This window comes from Ranitomeya imitator, chromosome 5, assembly GCF_032444005.1.
Source record: "Ranitomeya imitator isolate aRanImi1 chromosome 5, aRanImi1.pri, whole genome shotgun sequence".
Lineage (NCBI taxonomy): Eukaryota > Metazoa > Chordata > Amphibia > Anura > Dendrobatidae > Ranitomeya > Ranitomeya imitator.
Genome location: NC_091286.1, coordinates 24,080,447 through 24,107,331, shown reverse-complemented (window position 1 = coordinate 24,107,331; position 26,885 = coordinate 24,080,447). Strand labels below are relative to the sequence as shown.

At 43.9% G+C, this 26,885-nt stretch overlaps 2 protein-coding genes across 2 annotated transcripts in view; one reads left to right on the top strand and one right to left on the bottom strand.

Moving 5' to 3' along the window:
- The first annotated feature begins 131 nt into the window (after nucleotides 1-131).
- Nucleotides 132-18,437, top strand: LBR (lamin B receptor). Its single transcript, XM_069768425.1, has 14 exons — nucleotides 132-411; nucleotides 4,284-4,461; nucleotides 7,796-7,984; nucleotides 8,780-8,881; nucleotides 9,738-9,915; nucleotides 10,209-10,402; nucleotides 10,892-10,946; nucleotides 11,426-11,620; nucleotides 11,838-11,941; nucleotides 14,638-14,763; nucleotides 15,518-15,686; nucleotides 16,755-16,835; nucleotides 16,922-17,044; nucleotides 17,224-18,437. Exons 2-14 carry the CDS (start codon nucleotides 4,297-4,299, stop codon nucleotides 17,382-17,384), a joined length of 1,842 nt encoding a protein of 613 aa, XP_069624526.1. The 5' UTR covers nucleotides 132-411; nucleotides 4,284-4,296; the 3' UTR covers nucleotides 17,385-18,437.
- Nucleotides 18,438-22,447: 4,010 nt separating this feature from the next.
- DNAH14 (dynein axonemal heavy chain 14) overlaps nucleotides 22,448-26,885 on the bottom strand; it is a 182,189-nt gene continuing 177,751 nt past the window's right edge. The window contains exons 82-85 of the mRNA XM_069726485.1: nucleotides 26,398-26,546; nucleotides 25,630-25,766; nucleotides 25,395-25,541; nucleotides 22,448-23,315 (exon numbers count right to left, since the gene is read on the bottom strand). Of these exons, the coding sequence (XP_069582586.1) occupies nucleotides 23,103-23,315; nucleotides 25,395-25,541; nucleotides 25,630-25,766; nucleotides 26,398-26,546 (646 nt within the window). The 3' untranslated portion in view covers nucleotides 22,448-23,102. The remainder of the gene's footprint in view (nucleotides 23,316-25,394; nucleotides 25,542-25,629; nucleotides 25,767-26,397; nucleotides 26,547-26,885) is intronic.

Below are 26,885 nucleotides of genomic sequence, written 5' to 3'. Positions count from 1 at the left end.
CAGGGACGGAGGAGGGGGCAGGGACGGAGGAGGGGGCAGGGACGGAGGAGGGGGCAGGGACGGAGGAGGGGGCAGGGACGGAGGAGGGGGCGGCGCCGCAGCTCGGGTTGTCTCCACCAGACCACTGCTCGCCTCTCTGCCCTCACACGTCCATTTTATCTCCCTCATAACAGAGAGGAGTAGGCGTGGCTTATAATCCCGCCCACTACACTGGCTAACAGCCAATCCCAACGTAGGGGTAGCCATGAAATGGCTGACTGCAGCCAATCACAGGCCTTCGCGCCCAGAATTACTTTTCCGAAGTCGCAAAGCACCGGAGACGCAACCGTTAAGCGGGCGGGACGTGTGGGCTCGGCACTGAGGGGCAGGTGATCGCTGGACTGCACGGGCCAAGTAAAACGACGAGAGGAGGTAAAGTCTGAGGGCAGAAAGTTTGGGTGTGAAGGGGAGATGTAATGGCGGCGTCTTCCGGTAGTGTCGGTTGTTGATATGAGGTATTGTGCGGTGGAGCGGAGCACGGAAGAAGCAATTTCTGAGGGAAAACTAACGATGGAGTCTTGTAAAACTTGCAGAAGTCGCTTGTCTCCGGTCGCAAACGTTGTGTATTTCTCAGCAGCCAGTCTTGCTTTACGGCTTTTTTTTTTTTTTTTTTAAACTAGGTACGCGCGGCAGGTTCTCCCCGTAGTTGCCTATAGCAACAACAGGTCACCTGACCGCAGCATGTGTGATGCTCGCATGTGATTGGCCGCTGCGGACATGAGCGCCTCCAAAAAGTCTAATTCCTGGAAATTAGTTTTTTAAGGTTTTTTTTTTTTCTTCTAAACTTTTTTTTGCTCCTTATTTTGGAAGGTAGAACTTTATTATAATTTTCTATTCTGACTTTTTTTTTTCTTTCGTGATGGTGTTTGTATTGCTGCAATCTTTTAATCTATATATTTTTATAGATTTTCACTTTATTATATATAATTTTTTTTTTTTTATTAGAAAAGTAAGTTTTTATTCAACTTGTATATCATTTTATTTTTGTTTCGGAATGTTTATAGCGGGGACAACGTAAAATTTTTTTTAACCCCTTAACCCCCCAGTGCTTATTTCGGTTTTGCGTTTTCGTTTTTCGCTCCCCTCCTTCCCAGAGCAATAACTTTTTTTATTTTTCCGTCACTGTGGCCATGTGAGGGCTTATTTTTTGCGAAACAAGTTGTACTTTTGAGCCACACCATGGGTTTTAGCATGTCGTGTACTAGAGAATGGGGAAAAAATTCCAAGTGCGGTGAAATTGCAAAAAAAAAAAAGTGCAATCCCACACTTGTTTTTTGTTTGGCTTTATTGCTAGCTTCAATTTATGCTAAAACTGAGCTGCCATTATAATTCTCCAGGTCATTACGAGTTCATAGACACCAAACATGTCTGGGTTCTTTTTTTTTATCTAAGTAGTAAAAAAAAAAATTCCAAAATTTGCTTTAAAAAAAAAAAAAATTGCGCCATTTTCCGATACCCGTAGCGTCTCCATGTTTCGTGATCTCGGGTCGGGTGAGGGCTTATTTTTTGCGTGGCGAGGTGACGTTTTTAATGATACCATGTCGGTGCAGGTACGTTGTTTTGATCACCAGTTATTGCATTTTAATGCAATGTCGTGGCGACCAAAAAAACGTAATTCTGGCTTTTGGAGAAAAAAATTTAGCTACACAGTTTAGTGATCAGGTTAATTCTTTTTCTTATTATTGATCGATCGGGCAATTCTGAACATGGAGATACCAAATATGTGTAGGTTTGATTGTTTTACTTTGAATGGGGCAAAAGGGGGGGTGATTTGAACTTTATTTTTTTCATATTTTTAACCCTTTCACGACATGCACCGTACTATTACTGCGCATGCCGTGTCGCCCCCTTTGATGTGGGCTCTGGCGGTGAGCCCACATCAAAGTCGCGACATGTCTGTCTGTCTGGGGTGTTGTGTTCACAGGACTTGCATAATATCTGCTGGGATTTGTCTTTTTGGAAGAGGCAGAGGGTTTGTCCAGGGCTGATGGCTCTTCCAGAGGACGGGCTCTGTAGAGGTCCAGCACTCCCACTGCAGCCGGATGTCCACCACCGCTCGCTCACACCGCCAGTTAGTGACCTGTTTAGAAGGTGGTAAAAATTGTTCTTACCTGTCATGCCACTTTGCCTTACTTCCTGAAAAGTCCCTGAAGGGTTAATAAACCACCTGACAGCAGTTTTGAATATGTTGAGGAGTTCTGTTTTTAAAATGTTATCCTTTTTTTTTGGGGGGGGGGGTTCTGATACATATAGAACCCCCAAAGTGACTTCAAAACTGAATAGGTCAACCCCCCCAAAAAAAAAAAAAAGTTTGTACATTCCCTTGAAGCTACAATCATAAAGCTGATTACATCCTAGCAAATTAAAACATTTTTTACAGGCGGCTCTGATGTAAATCCGACACGAGGGAAATGTTATTTATTAACCATTTTGTGTGGTGTGACGATTTGGATTAAAGAGGTCATTCAAAGTTTGGAAATTGCAAATCGATCAAAATTTACCATTAACCTAAAATGTAATGTGTCGCGAAAGAACAGTGTCGGTCACCGAGATATGTTGGTGAAGCGTTGCAGAGTCGGGCTGCCGTCACATTATTAGTATTTGGTCAGTATTTTACATCAGTATTTGTAGCCAAAATCAGGAGAGGAACAATCCGAGGAAAAGTATAATAGAAACATGTGCACCACTTCTGCATTTATCACCCACAAATACTGATGTAAAATACTGACCTAATACTGATAGTGTGATGGCAGCCTTATTTCCCAATAAAGTGACACAGGTCAGATTAAAAAAAAACACAGCCTGATCACTAATGGGTTAAGATTGCTGTACAATGTGTCCTGTTATAAATAGTTAAGTAAAACCTTATTGCTGTCAGTGAATGAAAGCGTTTAGGATACAAAGTTTTTTTTTGTTAATGGTAGGAATAGATGCCATTTTTAGTTGCTCTGTATTCAGAAGGTTTTGTTGCACAGGTGTGGTTTAGTGTCCTCGGTATCCTGGAAAAAAAAAAGGACTTGTCATATGTCCTGAAGCCGTACAGACTGACGTGCCGTATACTGAGGCTGACGTGCCGTATACTGAGGCTGACGTGCCGTATACTGAGGCTGACGTGCCGTATACTGAGGCTGACGTGCCGTATACTGAGGCTGACGTGCCGTATACTGGGGCTGACGTGCCGTATACTGGGGCTGACGTGCCGTATACTGGGGCTGACGTGCCGTATACTGAGGCTGACGTGCCGTATACTGGGGCTGACGTGCCGTATACTGGGGCTGACGTGCCGTATACTGGGGCTGACGTGCCGTATACTGGGGCTGACGTGCCGTATACTGGGGCTGACGTGCCGTATACTGAGGCTGACGTGCCGTATACTGAGGCTGACGTGCCGTATACTGGGGCTGACGTGCCGTATACTGGGGCTGACGTGCCGTATACTGGGGCTGACGTGCCGTATACTGAGGCTGACGTGCCGTATACGGGGGCTGACGTGCGGTATACGGGGGCTGACGTGCCGTATACTGGGGCTGACGTGCGGTATACGGGGGCTGACGTGCCGTATACGGGGGCTGACGTGCGGTATACGGGGGCTGACGTGCGGTATACTGGGGCTGACGTGCCGTATACGGGGGCTGACGTGCGGTATACGGGGGCTGACGTGCGGTATACGGGGGCTGACGTGCGGTATACGGGGGCTGACGTGCGGTATACTGGGGCTGACGTGCCGTATACTGAGGCTGACGTGCCGTATACTGAGGCTGACGTGCCGTATACTGAGGCTGACGTGCCGTATACTGAGGCTGACGTGCCGTATACTGAGGCTGACGTGCCGTATACTGAGGCTGACGTGCCGTATACTGGGGCTGACGTGCCGTATACTGGGGCTGACGTGCGGTATACGGGGGCTGACGTGCGGTATACGGGGGCTGACGTGCGGTATACGGGGGCTGACGTGCGGTATACGGGGGCTGACGTGCGGTATAACCTTAATTCCACACCTTTTTTTGTTTTGTCTTGTATACAGTTTTCCCCCCTTGTCCTCGAGATATGGTGTCTTCATCTACATGTAAAAACCTCATCTGCCTGCGTTGTACTTTTGAGGATTTTGGTGCAGATTCTGCAGATTATTTTCGGCGCAGTGTGGATGGTTTAAATAGGGAGGACTTGAGTAGTGGGTGGATTTCATAGCTGACGTTCCATGGTATATTATTAAAGAATTAATCTTTTCCTAACTTTTATTACAGCAAAGCTTTGAGAATGCCAAGCCGAAAGTTCAACAATGGCGATAAAGCCATGGGGAAATGGCCGGGGAGCAGTCTCTACTTTGAAATCCGAATTGTGTCGTTCGATTCCTCCAAACAGCTTTATTCTGTGGTGTTTAAGGACGGGACGGATATGGAGCTTAAAGAAAGTGACATTCGGGTGAGAATCTTCTTTTACGCTTTACCTTTTTTGTCAGTTCTGCCCAATTACCTGCAAATCTGAACATAAATGCATAACAAAGCTGAGAGGTATCCGGAGACCATAGTCTGCTGCGAATGAGAAAATGATTGGAGCGAGATTCCTGAAGTCTCAAAATATCTGCGAAACACATGTAAAAAAAAAAGAAAAAAAAAAGGTTTATCTAATATATAAAACTGTGTGTGTGTATGTATGTCCGGGATTGGCATCTGCACCGTCGCAGTTACAGCCACAAAATTTTGCACAGTCACACGTCTGGACCCTGAGAGTATCATAGGCTATGTTGTGAGGTGAAATTTTAACCCTGCGCTTTCCAATTCACCAAACAATTTTGCTCCTATCTACATAGTGGGGAAAAAGTGAAAGGAAAAGTGTTGGAGGTAAATTGACAGCTGCCAGATGTGAACAAGGGGGACTTAGAGTGAGAGCGATGGCGCCAAAGAGTATATACCGTACAGTTGCTAAGGTGGGGCCCCGATATGGGATACTCACCACACACGGGGATATGAACACACATACAAAATGCACCACACACTACCATGTGCTTGAACACATATACCACCCTCAGCACACATTTCACCACACATACACCAACCTCGCCACATAAAAGTCGAAACACAAAAGTCGCAGCTCAAAACTCGCCACATGCAAAACTAGGCTCACACAAAACTCGCCACACGTGCAAAACTCACCTCATGGGAAAACTCGCCACACTTGCACCCGCGGAAAAATTGCCACATGCACAAAAGTTGCAACACATGCTAAAGTTGCCTCACACAAAACTTGCACATACTCAAAAGGCACCACACATAAAACTCGCCACGCGCAAAACTTGCCATGCGCAAAACTTGCTGCACACAACTTGCTACACTAACCTGTCACATGCAACTCGACACACAAAAAGTTGCTACACGCATGTCGCCACACAAAACTCATCTCACAAAAGTCGCTACATGCATGTCGCCACACGCAACTCAACACACAACTTGACACACAAAACTCGCCCTAAAACACACACAAGTCTGGTATTATCCTTCAAAAATAAAAATCTGATTAATAAGCAGACAAACTACAAGAGCAACAAATGTACCATATAGGAAATCCGGCAGCTGTCAGTCACATGACCTGTCTATTATGTGTATGTGTGAGCTAATATATACTGCCAGGGGGAGGGCTTCCTGTTGGCTGGGGATTCATCAGGCTGACAATTTAGCTTACAAATACTGAGGTAAAAATACTGAGCAAATAACGTGTGAACGAGGTCTAATACAGGAGGAGATGACACACAGATATATACTATATACAGGAGAGATGACACACAGGTATATACTATATACAGGAGGAGATGACACACAGGTACATACTATATAGAGGAGGAGATGACATACAGGTACATACTATATAGAGGAGGAGATGGCATACAGGTATATACTATATACAGGAGGAGATGACATACAGGTATATACTATATACAGGAGGAGATGACCTACAGGTATATACTATATACAGGAGGAGATGACACACAGGTATATACTATATACAGTGCAAAATGACAGGAGTGAGGGAAAATAGTGTAGTGATCGGAAAATGACAGATGTGAGGTCGAAATGACAAGTGTTAGGGGGGAATGAGAGGTGTGAGAGGGAAAATGAGAGAAGTGAGGTGCTATAACTAACCACAGATATTTACTATGCCCAGGCAACGCCGGGCTCTTCAGCTAGTTAATACATAAACACAATAAAGAAGCCTGAGGGAGTGCAGCTGTCAGCCGGATCCTTGTGCTGGTTACACTGGGATCATACAGCTAGAAGTATACACAGCATTAGTGCATATAGATGTCATAAAGGTGGAAGGAAATCTCTTTTAACCAGTTCAGGACCAGGATTTTTACCCCCATTTCTAACAAGGAACATTTTCAGGATTTATTGTACATGTGGTTTTAAAAAGCTGTATGTTTATTTATATTATCTGTATGTTTGTTTATCTGTATGTTTATGTATATTTTTTTTTTTCTTTCATTCTGATGTTCGCATAAGGCCATGAAAAACCTTTTGAGGTTTTTTCCAATATTTACATTTTTTTTTTTTTTTTATATATGATTTTTCCTGTAAATGGGGCTGATGTATTAACTCCAGTTACAGTGGAAATTAAACCACTGATTGAATGACAGAGCTAAATAGGTGTCCGAGGAACCATCAGCTCTTGCTCCCTCCCTAGATCTTGTGATCACATGATCGCTCAGGATTGCCATTAGCGCCTTCCATTACTGTATATACCAGACCTGGGCAAGATGCGGGCCGCATCCGGCCTGCCTGATGATTTAAGCGGCCCGCCAGCTAGCTGTCACTTCTGACAGCCGCCCTCAGCACCGCTCGGCCAGCCGCTTCTGAGTAGGAGCAGAGCCGGGTTGATTACCTATTTATCGGTGGCGGCAATCTTCCCGAGGCCGCGCGTGCGCAGGTGGAGATCGCGGCAGCCATTTTCCTGAAGCCGAGTTTGCAGATTTAGATCTCGGCTTCAGGAAAATGGCCGCCGCGATCTCCATCTGCGCAAGCGCAGCCTCCCGCAGCCATTTTCCTGAAGCCCCGTGAAGCAGAGCACTCCATCTGCGCACGAATGGCCTCGGGAAGATGGCCGCCGCCACCGATATTCAACCCGGCTCTGCTGCTCACATTGCATTCCTGGCCGCTGCGTCACCTCACCGGTTAAAGGGACCCTGCGCACGCCATACCGCACCTCTGCCGCCGCCGCACCACCACTGCTGCAACCCCCCCATGGACACCAGGCGGTGGCGTCGCCCGTCTAAGCAGGAAGGGACCCTGCTCAGGTGCACGGCACACCGCATCACCCCACCTCTGCCGACACCATGCCTCCTGTGACCCTGCTCTGCCACCGCCAGCCCTCAGGTAAGAATCTTACCGTAAGATACTGTAAATTCGGACAATAAGACCCATCTTATAAAAAAAATATTTTTTTCTGCAATTTTCACCCCAAATTTGGGGTGTGCCTTATGGTCCGGTGCGTCTTATAGTCCGAAAAATACGGTAATTATATTAGTTCGGCCCTCTAAAACTATCCCACTTTCTCATGCGGCCCCATGGCAAAATTAATTGCCCACCCCTGGTATATACAGCACTTCTTCGGCGCTCACTCTGTAATAAACAGTCCGTGCCTGTGCTATTGGGAGCTCGGATGTGTCTGACAGCCGACACCCCGCGCCCACCATCGCCTGAAGCTAGTAATGTTAACTTTTTTTCTTTCTACTTTTATTGACTACTTTACGTTCTTACTACAGTCCTTGAATATTTTCCGAAGCAAGAAAGGTTCTACCTCTCCTTCAAGAAGAAGTAGAAGTCGAAGCAGGACAAGGTCTCGTTCACCTGCTCGCTCTCCGGGACGTACCCCAAAGTCGGCTAAGAAGTCATCCCCGGCTGTCAGAGATAGCCGGAAGGGGGAATATTTAAAAGTGCAGCTTACTCCGCTGGTAAAACATTATTATTATTATTATTATTATTATTATTTTTTTAAACATTTTCTTGCCGTTTTGCTTTCTGTGTGTAATTATGACACAATCGGTCCTGGCCTGATTAACATATGGACTTCACTCTGGAAATCGTTTCGGATTGTTCCATGTGTTTTGGTTGACAGCAAAAACCTGTTGGAAAGCACCCTGCCTAGAAAGGAGTTTAACTTGTACATTGTATAATTAGTTACACAGGTTGAAAAAAGACCTATGTCCATAATTTCCCCACTTTATATAGTTGATAACTACTTTGTGCACGGTGTTCACAAGTCCTTAGATAATTCTGTTTAAATGATAATTTATGCCCAATCCCAATAGTTCATAGTTTCAGGTTGAAAGAAGAGATAAGTCTATAGTGTTCAACCTATAAACTAACATATTGATCCAGAGAAAGGCAAAAAGCCCGGGAGACAGATACTAATTACCCCATATCAGGGGAAAAGAAAAACACCCTCCCAACTCTTCATATGGCAATCGGACTAGTTCTCTGGATCAACGTCCATCACAGAAGCTAGCGCCCATTACCTGTAATATTGTATTTCTCAAAAAAACAGTCTAGTCCCTTTTTGAATTATTTTTATTCAGTCAATACAATATGTGGCAGAGAGCTACAGTCTCACTGCTCTTACAGTAAAGAGTCTCTACCTGTGACGATGGAGAATCCTTCTTTCCTCTAGACGTTGAGGATGTATAGCAAGTTTGTCTCCTGGTTCAATTGCACCGCTTTTCAACACATCATACACATTTCTTCTTTAGAAGCTGGAAGACTTTAATGTTGTAACAAGAAATGGCGACAACATCAATGCAAGAAACGTCGAGCTGGATGAAAAGCCGGCAGCCGATCGGGCAGAGGAAGAGGTGAGATTTTACAGTCCAGTGGACGGGCGTCTTATTCAGTGTTACACGTATGATGATAGTTTAGTTCTTGTTGACACATTCTTCAGCCGGGTCCAGGAAAGTATAATGTAAGTTAGTTCATAGGCTTTTAACAACCCTCCCTTCACTAGTCGTGCTGCAGATATTCCCATCTCCAGCATGCCCTGTCTGTTGAAGAAGTGCCGACAGTTTTAATCCATTGCAATGAATGAAACACATTCATCTTTCATTGCAAATTTGACTTTTTTGTTTATTTTTTGTGTGTGTGAACCCAGCCTTTTAAAAGGATTATCCAAGTCTGAGGACAAAGTCTACAGACTTCTGAATATGGTGACCTTGTGCGGTGCGCAGACAGTCATGATCCCTCAGCATTGTCGCTGCGAGCGGTAACACGTTTGCATGTATGTATGACCACTACACATGTTCAGCTTTTCTCCATTCACTTCTATTGAGAGAAATTGGAAGAGGCTAGTCGGGATGTGACTTCACATGCAAATGTCATGCGTGCGATCACGTGACTGCTCTCCAGGGAATCATGACCGTGTGTGCACCACGCAATCTCCGAATGACTTCAGATTTTGCGACCAAGCCTGGACGTCCCCTTTAAAGGTCCAGTGCTGTTATCGAACTACTGACCCAAATCAGTTGTCACTTAATACACATTTCGTTTTTTTGTTTAATTAAACGTTTTTATAAATTGTCGACATCAGTCAGCGTCATTATGTGCTGACCTCTTCCTTGTTGATTATTATTTTATTGTTTTGTTTAATTTGATGTACTTGTAGGTCTCAAGCACCCACAATATTCTAACTTTTATAAAAAAAAAAATTATTTGCAGGTAGAAATTGAAGAAATGCAAGTAAAAAATGAAAAAGTTTTGCACTATGTCCAAAGGAAGCAATATTTTGCAGACTACGAGAGAAAAGCCATTCATCAAGAGTTTATATCGAAGCCGGCCGTCGCTGAGAAAATTGTGCCCGTGGAGAAGCCAATGATAGAATTTGGAGGAGCTGTAGGTGAGTCGCCTTGTTTCTTGCACTAATTTCCTTACGGTTGGATTTTATGCTCTCATTAATCATGTAAAAATATTTAAACCACTGCATTTTGTCCTGTCAGGGATAAGAAAGAAAAGATTTCTGCACTCCCAACTTTACAAGTCATTCATGTGAACTACCCTCCGTAGATGAGCACTTTAATAAACACCCTTCTTTTCCAAATCCAGCTGAGCTTAGATTTGCTGTCATTGCCCATGTATCTTGAGTTATATGAAGGCCCACCCTGGTAATTTAGCTGACGTTCTGTTATTTAGGTGCGGGACTTCTGACGCTCTCCATGCCGCCTCTCCTCTACTATCTTGTGTACATGAGCGGCCAGAAGGACGCAGCTCTCAGCAATTTCTACCCTTCCTGGACATTCAGCGACCTGTGGGATTCTACCGTGTTCGGATATTATGCCCTTTGGATTCTTCTTCTGGCTCTCCTCTACCTTTTTCCAATTGGAACGGTAATGGTCTAATCTGGTTTTTGTTTTTTTTAATAAATGATACCGTATTTATAATGTAGGGAAATGGCAGCTCAACTCTTCTGTCATCTGTTTTGCGGCAAGTGCACATCTTTGCAGTTTTCTAAACCCTTTAAAGCTATGATCTTTAGAATCCATTAGCAATTGGTTCACAATTTATTAGATTTACTTAACACTTAATCCATCATCGCTAGCAAATAATTGATGTCCATTTAACTTGGTTGTAAAATTGCAACCATACAAACTAGGGACATGGATCTACTGCCATTTTTCACTCAGATCAGTCTGATTATATTGAATCATAAGACATATATATTTGTCCCAACACACACGGGCTCAGAATGTGCAAACGAATGGGGATTGGTATCTTCATATTTTACGTCTGCTACACAATATGCTGCTAACCTTGTTTTACAGGTCTGGAAATCAGCAGAATGAAAACATGTATAAATATATATTTTTTTTATTTAGATTTCCCATGGTGTTCTTCTTGCAAATGGGAAGAGGCTGAGTTACAGGAGCAATGGTACATGTTAATTTCTGTTTTGAAATTAAAAATAGTTTTAATTTTTCAGGAGTAGTTAAATAAATTGAAGTTCTAATGAACTGTTTTGTTTCTCCTTCGCCTCATTGGGGGACACAGACCGTGGGTGTATGCTGCTGCCACTAGGAGGCGACACTAAGTGATACAAAGAAAGTTATCTCCTCCTCTGCAGTATATACCCTCCTGCTGGCTCCCAGCTAACCAGTTCGGTGCAAAAGCAGTAGGAGATCAATAACAACATAAGAGCGTATAGCATGTCAGATTATAAAAACAAGCATAAGCTAATAACAGGCTGGGTGCTGTGTCCCCCAATGAATGGCTCGGAGAAAAGGATTTTACGGTGAGTACACAAAAATCCCTATTTTTTTATTTATTTTACTTTTCATAAATGAGACTGAATTGCATTTTTTTTTTTTCTATTTTATCCAAATGAAATCGAACATGTTTCTTTTCACTCCCAGGCCTTTTTTCACTATTCCTGATTGGACTTTTAGTAGCAGAGCTGATATACCAGAGGATTAGCCTTCTTTACGTATATGACCACCTTCGTCAGTTTGTCTCCTCGGCCACTGTCCTCTCGGTCATCCTAAGTGTTTTTGTGTTTGTGCGCTCGAGAAGAGCCACACAGGAAGAACTGTCTGTGGCAGGGAAATCCGGTAAGTATTCATTCATTCATTACATTAATTGCTGCATTTTCTGATGAATGTCCAACAATCTTCCCCAGGACTTGCCCCATCATGCGCAGTCATCTCTCCATAAGAATCAATTGAGATTAACAAAATCATTCAAATTTGTGATTGTTTTGATTTGTATATTGATTTTTGTTTTAACTAATACTCTGTTTCACATTTGCATTTGAAATCTATTTTGCAGGGAATTTCATCTATGCGTTTTTTATGGGTAGAGAGTTGAACCCTCACATTGGCAAGTTTGACCTGAAATATTTCACTGCGGTTCATGCAGCGTTGATCGGCTGGGTAAGGTTTTGTTTCCATCCTTTATAATAATTTATGTAAAATCATGGGCAACGTGCACATTGTGTTTTCCTACCGACTGACCGATACGTCCAACAGTGGTCATGGTCTTTGACGTGCGCTTGGGCATCGGTCTGCCGCACCTTCCTTTACGGTTGAGTTAACGCAATGTTCACTTAGCTTTAAGGTACCATCACATTAAGCGACGCTGCAGCGATCTAGACAACGATGCCGATCGCTGCAGCATCGCAGTTTGGTCGCTGGAGAGCTGTCACACAGACAGCTCTCCAGCGACCAACAATCCCGAAGTCCCCAGGTAACCAGGGTAAACATCGGGTTACTAAGTGCAGGGCCGCGCTTAGTAACCCGATGTTTACCCTGGTTACCATTGTAAAAGTAAAAAAAAAAACACTACATACTTACATTCCTGTCGCGTCCCCCAGCCTCAGCTTCCCTGCACTGTGTAAGCGGGCTTGCCGGAAAGCAGAGCGGTGACGTCACCGCTGTGCTTTGCTTTATGGCCGGCCGGCGCTGACACTGGGGGACGCAGAGAAGCTGACGATGAGGAACGTGACAGGAATGTAAGTATGTAGTTTTTTTTTTTTTTACTTTTACATTGGTAACCAGGGTAAACATCAGGTTACTAAGCGCGGCCCTGCGCTTAGTAACCCGATGTTTACCCTGGTTACCAGTGAAGACATCGCTGAATCGGCGTCACACACGCCGATTCAGCGATGTCTGCGGGAGATCCAGCGACAAAATAAAGTCCTGGACTTTCCCCAGCGACCAACGATCTCCCAGCAAGGGCCTGATCGTTGGTCGCTGTCACACATAACGATTTCGGTAACGATATCGTTGCTACGTCACAAAAAGCAACGATATCGTTAACGATATCGTTATGTGTGACGGTACCTTTAGTCATGCTTTTGTTAAGTGGAAAGAAAATGCTGAATAAAACTCCCTTTCTTAGGGTACCGTCACACAGTGGCACTTTGGTCGCTACGACTGCACGATCCGTGACGCTCCAGCATCACTCCATTATCGCTCCAGCGTCGTAGACTGCGGTCACACTTCGCAATGCACGACGTTTGAGCGATAATTTCATGACGTGTTTGCGATGTAGAAGCTGTTGGTTACTATGCGCACATCGTATGCAATATCGTGCACACCTTTGTTACACGATGCGATCATGCCGCCACAGCGGGACACTAGACGAAAGAAAGTTTCAAACGATCTGCTACGACGTACGATTCTCAGCTGGGTCCCTGATCGCAGTAGCGTGTCAGACACAGCGAGATCGTAAGTATATCGCTGGAACGTCACGAATCGTACCGTCGTAGCGACCAAAATGAGACGGTACCCTTATGTGTTTGTATTATCAGTTGTTTTCAAGGTCTTTTTTACCTTATGTTAATCACATTCTTTCAACTTACTGATAAAAGATAGTGTTTTCCTGGAGACCATGACAGGATGTATGAATGGCAGACAGGTTTTTTGCAAAATAAAATGGATGCACTATACAGACACCTTCAGTGGCTCTAGCTTTGTATTAGGCTGTGTGCACATGTTTCGGATTTTTCACGTTTTTTTTGCTATAAAAACGCGATAAAGCCGTGAAAAAATGCTCACATTAAGCATCCTATTAATAGAATGCAATCCGCATTTTTCTGGAGCGGAAACACATTCTGGAAAAAAAATGCAGCATGTTCATTAATTTGCGGAATCGCGGGGAATGCATTGATCCGCTTACTTCCCGCATGAGGCCATGCCCACCATGCGGGAAATAAGCGGATCATGTGTGGTTGGTACCCAGGGTGTAGGAGAGGAGACTCTCCTCCACGGACTGGTCACCATATCACTGTTAAAAAAATAAATAAAATAGTGATATCCTCACCTTCCGATGGCCCCCGGAGTCCTCGCGCCTCCCCAGCGGTGATCGCGGCGGCTTCCATTCCCAGGGATGCTTTAGGGTATGTGCACACGATGCAGATTTAGTGCAGAACTGCAGCAGATTTTTCTGCAGCAGAAACGCTGCAGAACTGCACTGTGATCACAGTACAATGTAAATCAATGTGAAAAAAAAAAAGCTGTACACATGGTGCAGAAAAATCTGCGCAGAAACGCTGCAGATTTCAAAGAAGTGCCTGTCACTTCTTTTGTGCAGTTCTGCAGCGTTTCTGCACCCCTCCGTAATAGAAATCTGCAGGTGCGTTTTTGATGCGTTTTTTGTGCAGATTTGTGCTCAAAAAACGCATAAAAAACGCACCTGCAGATTCTGCCAGGAGATGCAGATTTAGTGCAGAACTGCAGCAGATTTTTCTGCACCAAATCTGCATCGTGTGCACACAGCCTTAAGGACCTAGGATGACGTCGCGGTCATGTGACTGTGACGTCATCCCAGGTCCTTTGCACAAAGCATCCCTGGGAGCGGGAGCCGCCGCGTGCGCCACTGAGGAGATCGGGGGGCCGTCGGAAGGTGAGAATAACGCATGCCAATTCCGCGTGCGATATACCCAGGGCAGGAGTTGCAGAATTGCCGTGGAAATTTCCATGGCAATTCTGCAACGTGTGCACTTAGCCTTACAAAGATTAGCTGCTCTGCAGACCCCTGTATAAACGGGGAGGTAACGGTATTATGAGGCAAATCCTGCACTAGACCGTCTCTGATACAGGATGCATCTGATTTTTGTCACCTCCAGGTTTTCATCAATTTCATACTGCTCTTGGCCGAGATGAAGACTCAGGAGCTTGAGAGCCCGTCGCCATCGATGATCTTGGTTAATTCTTTCCAGCTTCTGTATGTTCTTCACGCTCTTTGGAATCAGGTAATTGGTCTTATCCCAGTCGCTCACTACAAAGTAGTGAATCAGGAACACATGGGCTACTTGCACAGTGAACAAGTCTGTATGATCATGTTCACACACCACCAAGAAACCTGAAGACACAAAAGAGAATAGTAAAACCAAAAACACTCCGTTTGAAAAAATGTTGCAGTAATCCGCAAGTGCTAGTAAAAGATGTAAAAAACAGGGTATTTGGTTGATACGTTTTTTGCAAAAAATGTATACTAAGCTGCTCTACCAATCTTCACGGTATACCCTTATCAGAGCAGTCCTAACTAATGTATGCAATCCCTATCTGATGTATTTAAAAACCTGATCATCTGTATATAACCTGTGTGAACAGGGTTCAGAGAGGAAAAATCCATGTGTGCATACAGGGTAGAACATACTGTGCATACTGTGCATACAGTAGTGAATCAGTAACTGTCTGTGAAGATATACTTGGTGTTGCCATATTTACACCACAAGTTTTCGTCATTCGTCTGCTGCCCATTTTAAAAACACAGATCCATAGGCATTATTTGGGTCGTTCATAACAGTTACTTTAAAGGGGTATTCGCATCTCCCGAGATTCTATCCCAATATTTACTAGATGTAATAATAATATTATCAAAAACCTCCAATTATAAATGTAGTTTAGTTCTCTTAATTAGCTGTGTTTAGGTTTGCTCGCTGTGCGCTGCTCATCAGATGTTGCTGGATCCGGTCATTGCTCAGATCAGTTCTCTTTCTTTAGGACGGCATGCTGACCTCTCTGGACATTGCCCATGATGGCTTCGGCTTTATGCTGGCATTTGGTAACCTGGTCTGGGTCCCATTTGCTTACACCTTACAAGCCGCGTACCTGGTCAGACATCCCGTGGAGATTTCCCGGATCGTTCTTGGAGCTATTGTAGCAATGAACAGTAAGTTTTAAACTTCTCCGGACTTTTCTTCTGTATATTCCGAACTCTTTATTTTAGCCATTTCTTCATCAAATCAAACTGCCTGTTATCATGAATTTCAATTCTACGTGAGTTATGTATCGATCAAGTAATGGACCGTCCTGCATCATAAAGCGAGACCGCACTTGTTATATGTACATGTTCCCTACGTTTTCCTGTATACTGACTATACTGTTAAAGGGGTTGTCCATTACTAGGACAACCAAACCCGTTCTTAAATCGAATGTTTGTTCCCGATAAAATAATAAAACTTATACTCTCCTCCCGTGCTGGCTCCGATCCAGCTGTGTCGGCACTTGCTCTCTCCGGGGCTGTGATGCGGTGTTGTGACACATGACGCCCGGTACCCAATCTGCGCTGGCGTGACGGTCTCCGCCTTCGGACAAACTGAACATGAAGAGGAAGACCAGGCTGCAGCTGATTTCAGGCTTCTTCTGCGTGTTCAGTTTGTCCGAAGACTGAAGCAACACCGCATCACAGCCCAGGACCGCGAGTGCCAATGCCACGGGAATGGCGCCAGCATGCGAGGCGAGTATAGGCCTTGTTAAGATAGGGTTGTCGCAGTAGTGGACAACACCATTAATCCACTGCACAGAACGGCTCCAGCCTGGGATCAGACTTTACAGAATCGCATCCACGTGTTCGAGAAAATCTGTATCGGAAATGGACCTGTGTCTTGTATGTGAAAGCCACAGCATATAATTGTATGCTGCCTAATTCACCCCTAGCGGCGCAAATTGTGAAATGTGCGGTAATTGTGTCGCGATTCCATAACAAATCCCACATGGTTTGGTGTATATTTTCCTGATTGTCACATCTGACCTTTGTGGACGTTCCCCAAACGGAGAAAATGGTTCATGAAAATTACTAATATATACAGTTAGACATAATGATATACTGTATCTATCTATGTCACCGCCTGATATACACCGATATATGCCTCTTTTTTTCCTAAATATATAAATTTGTCCGTGTAGAAGGTTTATGTTCATGGCTCGTGGTTGTTGTGTTTTTTTTTTTTTCTTAAAGCTCTTGGCTATGTCATCTTCCGAAATGCAAACAAGCAGAAGAACGCCTATAGAAAAAATCCACAAGACCCCAGACTTTCGCGTAAGTATAGCTCTTGTCACAAAGCACAAAAATCCCTGATTTTTTTCTTTTCTCAGTTGTACTCATTGAATATTCTTTGTCTACAGATCTGAAGAGCATCCCGACATCGTGCGGCTCCAAGCTCCTCGTCTCTGGCTGGTGGGGATTTGTGCGACATCCAAACTACGTGGGTGATATTATCATGGCCTGGGCCTGGTGTCTGCCTTGTGGTAAGTATAGGGGGAGTCTCGGATAAACCTTACAGAGGATACAGAGAACCTAAATCTGACATTCACGCTCCAGACTCCAATGTCATCTTAGCAAGGAGACATTGGCAGAGTTTCTGCAAAGTGAATTTATTTGTAACAAGACAGTAATTAGATGTTTAATGTCCCTTTCCCCCCCCTAGGTTTCAATCACGTTTTGCCCTATTTCTATGGATTCTTTCTGACCGGTCTCCTCCTCCACCGAGTGAGCAGAGTCGAGCACCTGTGCAGACTAAAATATGGCCGCGATTGGGACAAGTACTGCCATCTAGTGCCGCATCGTCTACTGCCATATGTTTACTAGGAAGTCCGATGTTTGTTCTAAATTTATATGTATATTGAGGTTGTTATTGCTGAAGCCATTTTGTAAATGTTTGATCATTTGTATATGATGTCTTTAGGTGTTTTGGGGTTTTTTTTGTTTAGTTTTTATGAACATTGAAATGGATTTTGGGGCTTTACATTTGTATCCTGTTGCTTGTATATTTTGCTTTCGTGTCATAATTTGTTCCCTATAAGTGATCAGCCTGGTAGGAAAGACCCTCAGAAACTGTGTTAGTTGCAAACAAAAAAGATTTAGATGGTTTAACCCCTGTTAGGCCATGTTCACACGTTCAGTATTTGTAAACCACAACCAGAAGTGGTGCATATGTTTCTATTATACTTTTCCTCTGATTGTTCCTCTCCTGATTTTGGCTTACAAATACTGATGTAAAATACTGACCGAATACTGAATGTGGCCTAACGTCACTCAAAAATCAAGAATTCAAGTTGGAATTTGAGGTCACGTTCAATCAGTATTTGTAATCTAAAACCAGAGAGGAGCAATCAGAGGTAACCACTTCTTCATGTATCACCCACTCTTGGTTCCGGCTGACAAATACTGATGTAACTGAACGTGGCCTTGCCGGTTGGCACAGGGAAAGTGGGTACAGAGTTCTCCACGAGTGTCGGCATTTCAGAGAGGATTATTTTCCTCTAATATTCCTTCCTGCGTAAGTGGGCCATCCACACTAATATCTGCACAAAACTGTCATTACGATGGTTCTGTGTCCATAGAATATCATGTTATTGGCAGCGCATCACCTCTGTACATGGGGCGCTGTGCTGCCGAAAACAATGGTGTGGTTTTTTGTTTGTTTGTTTGTTTTTAAGCTAGTTTGAAAATCATTGCACCCAGTGAATGATTATTTTGTTAATTTTTGCTGGCCTGTATAGAGATAGTCGGGAGAGGAGTGTTTCTCTGACTACCTGCCTGTCCCTTATTTGTTGAGATGTAGAACTTTTGTGGCTTTCGCTTTTTTTTTTGTTTGTTTTGTTTACAGCACAGCTTAAATTACAAATACTGTAATTGTCAGGAGGTGAGTTTACAGAATTGTTTTTATTTTATGAATTTTTTTTCTTTTGTTAAACCCCATGTGAAATGTGTATTTTAAGCTTTAAATCCTGTGGGATCGACCTCTGTTTATTAAGGCCCCGTCACACATAGCGAGATCGCTGCTGAGTCACAAGTTTTGTGACGCAACAGCGATCTCAGTAGCGATCTCGCTATGTGTGACACGTACCAGCGATCAGGCCCCTGCTGTGAGATCGCTAGTCGTGTCGGAATGGCCTGGGCCATTTTTTGATCGTTGAGGTCCCGCTGACATCGCTGAATCGGCGTGTGTGATGCCGATTCAGCGATGTCTTCGCTGGTAACCAGGGTAAACATCGGGTAACTAAGCGCAGGGCCGCACTTAGTAACCCGATGTTTACCCTGGTTACCATCGTTAAAGTAAAAAAAACAAACGCTACATACTTACCTACCGCTGTCTGTCCCCGGCGCTCTGCTTCTCTGGTCTGGCTGTGAGCGCCGGTCAGCCGGAAAGCAGAGCGGTGACGTCACCGCTCTGCTTTCCGGCCGCTGTGCTCACAGCCAGACCAGAGAAGCAGAGCGCCGGGAACAGACAGCGGTAGGTAAGTATGTAGCGTTTGTTTTTTTTACTTTAACGATGGTAACCAGGGTAAACATCGGGTTACTAAGCGCAGCCCTGTGCTTAGTAACCCGATGTTTACCCTGGTTACCGGGGACCTCGGGATCGTTGGTCGCTGGAGAGCTGTCTGTGTGACAGATCTCCAGCGACCAAACAGCGACGCTGCAGCGATCCGGATCGTTGTCGGTATCGCTGCAGCGTCGCTATGTGTGACGGGGCCTTTAGTCTGTAGTGGCCGTACGTGGAGGATCGTCCTGACATGTTAATGACCATCCGGTAAGATGTTCAGGTTAAAAAAAAAAAATCTCATTTTTGAGGAGCTGAAGCATATTGTATATTCACCGTGAGGGTTCATACATGAGGAACAACTGGACTCTAGTGATCTTCCATAATTTGTCCATTTTTGTGACCTTATTCTGCCCTGTCGGCTTGGTCTGTGCAGTTTGGAGTACGTCCGGGGTCGTCCCCTTTGTGGCCTATCAATAGGATATGTCATAAGTGTCCCGGACAGATCCCACCCCCCGTCATTCTCCAGAAATCTGCCGGCGTTGGGGCAGCCACCATACATGGATTTTTCCAAGAAGGCATACATCTCGTGCTGTGTGACTAGCAATGTGTGGACTTATTTTAGCTTTATTTAAAAAAAAAAAAAAAAATCTCAGGTGATTTTTTTTTTTTTTTTTTTTTGCACTTTTGCTCATTTTCCAAACTGTTTTAACGTGAAGAAGACAGGACCTTTTCCTATATAAACCAAATGGAGGTTGACTTTCAGGTCCTGTAGTGCCCCCAACTGGGCGCTGTCGGGACAGTTTTTGTCTTAGACATTTTGCATAAATGAGACCCAAAAATGTGTAAACCTAAATTTAAAAACCTTCAGATGCTACTTTATTTTTCGTAGCAGAGTGAAGTGAATAAGTGTGGAGTAGTTACCTCTGGTCTATACAAGGTTGTCCCTGATGTACAGGACCCTGGTCCTGTATACGTACTTGTGCCGGAGATGGTATTTAGCCGGCTATTACCCCGCTCCTGTATACACGCCAGTGCTGGGTATGGTATATAGCAGACTATTACCCCGGTCCTGTATACACACCGATGCCGGGTATGGTATATAGCCAACTATTACCCCGGTCCTGTATACACACCGGTGCCGGGTATGGTATATAGCTGACTATTACCACGACCCTGCATACATACCGGTGTCGGGTATGGTATATAGCCGACTAATACCCCGGTCCTGTATACACGCCAGTGCGGGATATGGTATATAGCCGACTATTACCCCGGTACTGTATACATACCGGTTCCGGGGATGGTATATAGCCGACTATTACCACGACCCTGTATACATACTGGTGCCGGGTATGGTATATAGCTGACTATTACCACGACCCTGTATACATACTGGTGCCGGGTATGGTATATAGCTGACTATTACCACGACCCTGTATACATACTGGTGCCGGGTATGGTATATAGCGTGGGCATTCGCTCTCCTCGCTTCACAGGCTTCGTGCCCTATACATGACTATAACCAGTGCCGGCCGGCACCTCAGGTTCTCTGCACTGGTTGTATACGGATGTGAGGTGTATATAGTTTGTTTTTAAAATTTTTATGTAAATATGTAATAAAAAGTTCTGCAACTTTTTGAAGTATTGTGTTTCAGTGATCACACCACTAATGTCCTACAGACATAATTGGCATATACCCCCCCCCCCCTCCAAGAGAAATAAAAATAACCCCGAGAATGTGAACATTCAGTGACTGCAAGCAGATTTTGCAATTTAAATTTTTTTCTCTCTACACACACACACCGAATTATTAGGCAAGTTGTATTTTAGAGGATTATTTTTTTTATTGATCAACAACTATGTTCTCAATCAACCCAAAAGACTCATAAATATCAAAGCTTAATATTTTTGGAAGTTGGAGTGTTTTTTTTTAGATTTGGCTATCTTAGGAGGATATCTGTTTGTGCAGGTAACTAATACTGTGCAGAATTATTAGGCAACTTAATAAAAACCAAATATTCCCATCTCACTTGTTTATTTTCACCAGGTAAACCAATATAACTGCACAAAATTTAGAAATAAACATTTCTGACACGCAAAAACAAAACCCCCAAAAATTAGTGCCCAATATAGCCACCTTTCTTTATGATGACACTCGGCAGCCTCCATCCATAGATTCTGTCAGTTGCTTGATCTGTTTACGATCAACATTGCGTGCAGCAGCCACCACAGCCTCCAGACACCGTTTTCCCTCCCTGTAGATCTCACATTTTATGAGAGACCACAGGTTCTCGATGGGGTTCAGATCAGGTGAACAAGGGGGCCATGTCATTATTTTTTTCTTCTGTGAGACCTTTACTGGCCAGCCACGCTGTGGAGTAGTTGGAGGCATGTGATGGAGCATTGTCCTGCATGAAAATCGTGTTTTTCTTGAACGATACCGACTTCTTCCTGTACGACTGCTTGAAGAAGTTGTCTTCCAGAAACTGGAAGTAGGTCTGGGAGTTGAGCTTCACTCCATCCTCAACCCGAAAAGGTCACACAAGTCCATCTTTGATGATCCCAGCCCATACCAGTCTCCCACCTCCACCTTGCTGGCGTCTGAGTCGCAGTGGAGCTCTCGGCCCTTTACTGATCCAGCCTCTGGCCCATCAAAAGTCACTCTCATTTCATCAGTCCATAAAACCTTTGGAAAGTCAGTCTTAAGATATTTCTTGGCCCAGTCTTGACATTTTATCTAATGTTTCTTGTTCAGAGGTGGTCGTTTTTCAGACTTCCTTACCTTGGCCATGTCCCTGAGTATCGCACACCTTGTGCTTTTTGTTACTCCAGTAATGTTGCAGCTCTGAAATATGGCAAAACTGGTGGCAAATGGCATCTTGGCAGCTTCACGCTTGATTTTCCTCAATTCATGGGCAGTTACAGTATTTTGCGCCTTTCTTGTCCAACACGCTTCTTACAACCCTGTTGGCTATTGGCCATGAAAAGCTTGATTGTTCGGTGATCACGCTTCAAAAGTTTGGCAATTTCAAGACTGCTGCATCCCTCTGCAAGACATCTCACATTTTGGACTTTTCAGAGCCCGTCAAATCTCTCTTCTGACCCATTTTGCCAAAGGAAAGGAAGTTGCCTAATAATTAAGCACACCTTATATAGGGGGTTCTGATGTCATTAGACAACACCCCTCCTCGTTACAGAGACGCACATCACCTGATTTACTTAATTGGTAGTTGGCTCTCAGGCCTGAACAGCTTGGAGTAGGACAACATGTATAAAACGTATCATGTGATCAAAATACAACTTGCCTAATAATTCTGCACACAGTGTGTGTGTGTGTATATATATATATATATATATATGTATGTATATATATATATATATATATATATATATATATTGTAGTTGTGTAACTTTTTATTCTGTAATTAATGGGGCTTCACCACTAACAAAGGCAATAACGACCCTTCGCCAGGTTTACAGACGATCAGTAACATGAGGCTGCCGGGAGGTGAAGGGGCCACATTGGAAAGGACGCAGCAGCCCCATAGGATCAGCGGACGATCGGGAGAAACACCATCGTTTTATTTACACAAAAAGCTGAAAATTCATGTGAAATGTTAAATAATCCTTTTTATATATTGTTTTGTTTGCAGCATTTTCTGTAATTACTATGTATTTTATTTTTTATACACATTGTTTAAATGCAATTGCTAATTGTTAAAAGTTTTCACAAATGTTTCTAATAAAATGTTTGTACAATAAAAAAAAAAAAACAACTATATTGTGGTACCGTCGTGTTAGCCAGCGGCCACGAACCACCATTATAGCTGCTTGACTCAGGTCTTGCAAATATTTTTGCTCAGCCCTGGTCCTAACACACTTGTGTGCAAAATCTGATTTATTACAAACTTTAGTCCAACTTGTTTTTTTTTCTTTTCTCTTCCCCCCTCCTTGACAAGGACCTTGTACTGTTCCTATGGAAGCAAATCCTATCAGTATCATTCTATTACACCGTGTTCTTCCACCTGTCCCCCCCATTATTAATCTGGTATTTGGCAGAGCAGGGCCACCCCTCTCCGGATCCAGTGCTGGGGTCTGGCTACACTTGGTAACGACACGGTGGTGATGAAGTTGGTGGAGTGACCGGTGGAGGACAGCGATCCGGCCCGTTGTGGCGTCCTGTACAGCGGGCATTCATACATGTAGACTGGACTGTGCCCTCCGGCCGGGTTCTCGGAGCCGCCGTCCACCTGCTGAGGGGAAGAGACGTGACATTCGGACCTGTGAGTGATAACTGCAGCGCTGCTCTTTGGGCCTTTATAACTAATATCAATATAATATGTACTGGAAAAACAGGAAAATACTTAGTATGGGGTGAAAATGGGGGAAAAAATGAATTTTTAATTTGGTTTTTTTTTTTTCTGGCTTTTAGTTTGACACCAATATATAATTATAATGTTTGTTTTGCTCTTTCACAAGCAAAAAAAAAAAATATTTCAGTCTCCATTCGGAGGAGCCACAACATTTATTTTATTTTGTCCATAGAACGGCACCAGGGCTTGTGTTTTGTAGTTTTTATCACCACCATTTTGGGGTCTTGTACAACTGTCTTGTGTTTTTTTTATTCCATTTTCTATATGGGGCTGGGGAGGAAATGTGACCAAACATGAATTCATTGCAACCGTTTACACATTGGAGGCCGTCCTGTGCGCTCCTGCCTTCCAGAATGCGCACTTCTTGGGGGTCTTTTGAGCGATCGGTGGCGGTCTCGGGTCTTGGACCCTGACCGATCTGTAAACAATTAATATGCATTACAAAAAATTTAGATTTTTATTTAAAAAAAAAAAAAATAAAATGTTTAGCCCGTTGACAACCACACTGTCAAAAGTGAACGAGAAGGGTATTTTCAATTACTCTTTAACCCCTTAACGTCCAGTGATGGATATATCCAACATTGGACACCTCCCCGTTTGCTGCGGGCTTCGACGATGAGCCTGCACCTTTTCCAGCACATGACTGCAGATCCGTGCTGGATTAGCTGACGTGCCCGGAACAGCCGCGGGTGGAATCAGGATTCACCCGTGGCTGTTAACATAAATCCCGCTGTCAAACGCTCACATTGGCATTTAACATGCACGCGCACGAAGTGTGTCATTCCTCCAATCTGCACCGTATCACATGACCGCAGGTCGCCGATGGATTGGCATGACAACCCCGGATCAGCAGGAGATCCCTGTGGTTGTCATTGCTGGATCGCTATGAGCGCCGCCTGGTGGTCGGTGCTCATAGCAAGTGAGCATATCTGCTGCATGGGATAAGTGCAGCTTCTAGTCTCCCATGGAGAATATTGAAGCAAGTAAAAAAAAACCGTAAATAAGAGTTCAAATCACCCCCTTTCGGGCCCCATTCAAAATAAAACAATTACAAAATATTTGTATATTTGATTTTTTTTTTTTTTATTGCCGCGTTCAGAATCGCCCGATCTATCAACCTATAAAAAGAATTAATACAATTGGTAAACTGTAGCGAGAAAAAAAAATCAAAACGCCAGAATTAGTTTGTTTTTTTTTTCTATGCAACATTGCAATAAAATGCAATAACGGGAGATCAAAAGAACGTATCTGCACCAAAATGGTATCAATAAAAAACATCAGCTCGGTGCACAAAAAAATAAGCCCTCACCCAGACACACATCCCAAAAAATGGAGACGCTACAGGTCTCGGAAAATAGCAATGTGGTTTTTTTTTGTTTGTTTGTTTTTTTTTAAACTTCAGAATTTTATTTTTTTACCACTTAGATAAAAAAAAAAACCAGACATGTTTGGTGTCAATGAACTCGTAATGACCTGGAGAATCATAATGGCAGCTCAGTTTTAGCATTTAGTAAACATGGTAAAAAAAAAAGCCAAACAAAAAACAAGTGTGGGATTGCACTTTTTTTTTTTTTTTTTTTTTGCAATTTCACCGCACTTGGAATTTTTGTCCTGTTTTTGCTACACGATATGGTAAAACCAACAATGTCGTTCAAAAGTACAACTCGTCCCGCAAATAATAAGCCCTCACATGGCCATATTGACGGGGAAAAAAAAAAAAAAAGTTATGGCTCTGGGAAGAAGGGGAGCAAAAAAATGAAAATGCAAAACCAAAAATACCTCTGGTCGTTAAGGGGTTAAAGCAGAATCTCTTAGAAATGTACTGAAAAAAATTGCCTCAAAATCTCAGTTAATTTAAAAAAAAAAAAAACCTGCAAGTTTTGTGGTTACAGCCATGAGTGTCATTAAATCTCTTGGAAAACGGACTGTAATGTTTCCCCGCATAGTAATGTCACCTACCACGTGTGGAATAAAGTGGATTTGAGGCAACGTGTAAAACCGGTCCCGTTCCTCACACTCCGCCAAGACTTGTGCATCGGGGTCCCACTGGGCGCTGTCCAGGAACAGCCCGAAAACCAGAATCCCTTCTTCAGGAGCAGACTCTTCCTAGTAGAGATGTGTACGGACGTGGATTATATGAGGTCACAATTTAGTAACTAACGTAACACCCAGGACAGATGATCACAAAACTCACAGAAAAGGCCACGTCGCTGCCACGGAGGCTGCGGTCCACGTCACCCGCTATAGGCCGCACCTGGTGTCTGAAGGTGAGAGAGTCCACAGACACGTGTCTCATCCGTGCGTGGTTCTGTAATACAGCGGTCAGGAAGCCTGGGGGGAGACACAAAACAGGCGAGTTTTGATCTCGCAACAGTAGTTGTGCAGTCTGGGTCTAATAGTGTCATGCTTCAGTCTCCCCCGTTACTTACATCGACCCATGGCACTCCAGCTGTTGTAAAACTACACTTCCCAGCATGTCCATCGCTAATCCCTGGACTAGACACTCCTTGATATTGGTATTCTATGTTTATGTACTATTTTGATTTAAATTTCCATTATGGAGCCACCACTAGAGGGCGCTCACTGCATACAGATTCATGTAGCCCAATTAGTATTGTATGATGTGGGCTCCCCCTGGTGGTGGCAGTAGAAAGACAATTTTACTGTATAAAAGGGAGCGCTGTAAATATATGTACGTGTTCTTCATACCCATATGGCGGGGAGAGGTGGTGTAGATGCAGAACTTTGGCAGCTGACCTTTATTATATACTTAGGACCCGATTAATCGAAGCTTTTAACCCAGAATTCTACCTTTTCCTTTTGTGTCCCATGTATATATATATCTCCTAATATCTATTAAAAGTGAACATTTTCAGCGATGCAGATGTATGAAATGCATTCCCCAGACATCTGCAGGTGCTTTCATTCATGTCTTCTCACACTCAACCTAGAATGTTCCCACCTTGTGGAAAGAAAAATGCCGGGAGCCAGAAGCTGTTTGCGTCTCTTGGAAGTTGGGTGGTAGTTCCCTCAGCGTTCTCTGTCGTCTGGGCTGAGCTCGGTCTGGAATATCGAATTGTCTTTTTCTGGAGGCCGAGCCGGTCCCCAAACCTGAAATCAATATTGTATATGGAGGTTGTAAAATCAAATCACTTCACATTCCGCAACTGATGCGCCACAGAGATCACATTAGTCGTCTCTGACCCGACCCACCAGTCGTCTCTGACCCGGCCCACCAGTCGTCTCTGACCCGACCCACCAGTCGTCTCTGACCCGGCCCACCAGTCGTCTCTGACCCGACCCATCAGTCGTCTCTGACTCGACCCATCAGTCGTCTCCGACCCGACCCAACAGTCGTCTCCGACCCGACCCACCAGTCGTCTCTGACCCGGCCCACCAGTCGTCTCTGACCCGACCCAACAGTCGTCTCTGACCCGGCCCACCAGTCGT

Bases quoted from the DNA above. Each gene is read 5' to 3' on its own strand.
- LBR (XM_069768425.1), top strand. From the start codon at position 4,297: ATGCCAAGCCGAAAGTTCAACAATGGCGATAAAGCCATGGGGAAATGG. The intron at 4,462-7,795 runs GTGAGAATCTTC...TTCTTACTACAG, and splicing joins TTAAAGAAAGTGACATTCGG to TCCTTGAATATTTTCCGAAG. The intron at 9,916-10,208 runs GTGAGTCGCCTT...TCTGTTATTTAG, and splicing joins AGAATTTGGAGGAGCTGTAG to GTGCGGGACTTCTGACGCTC.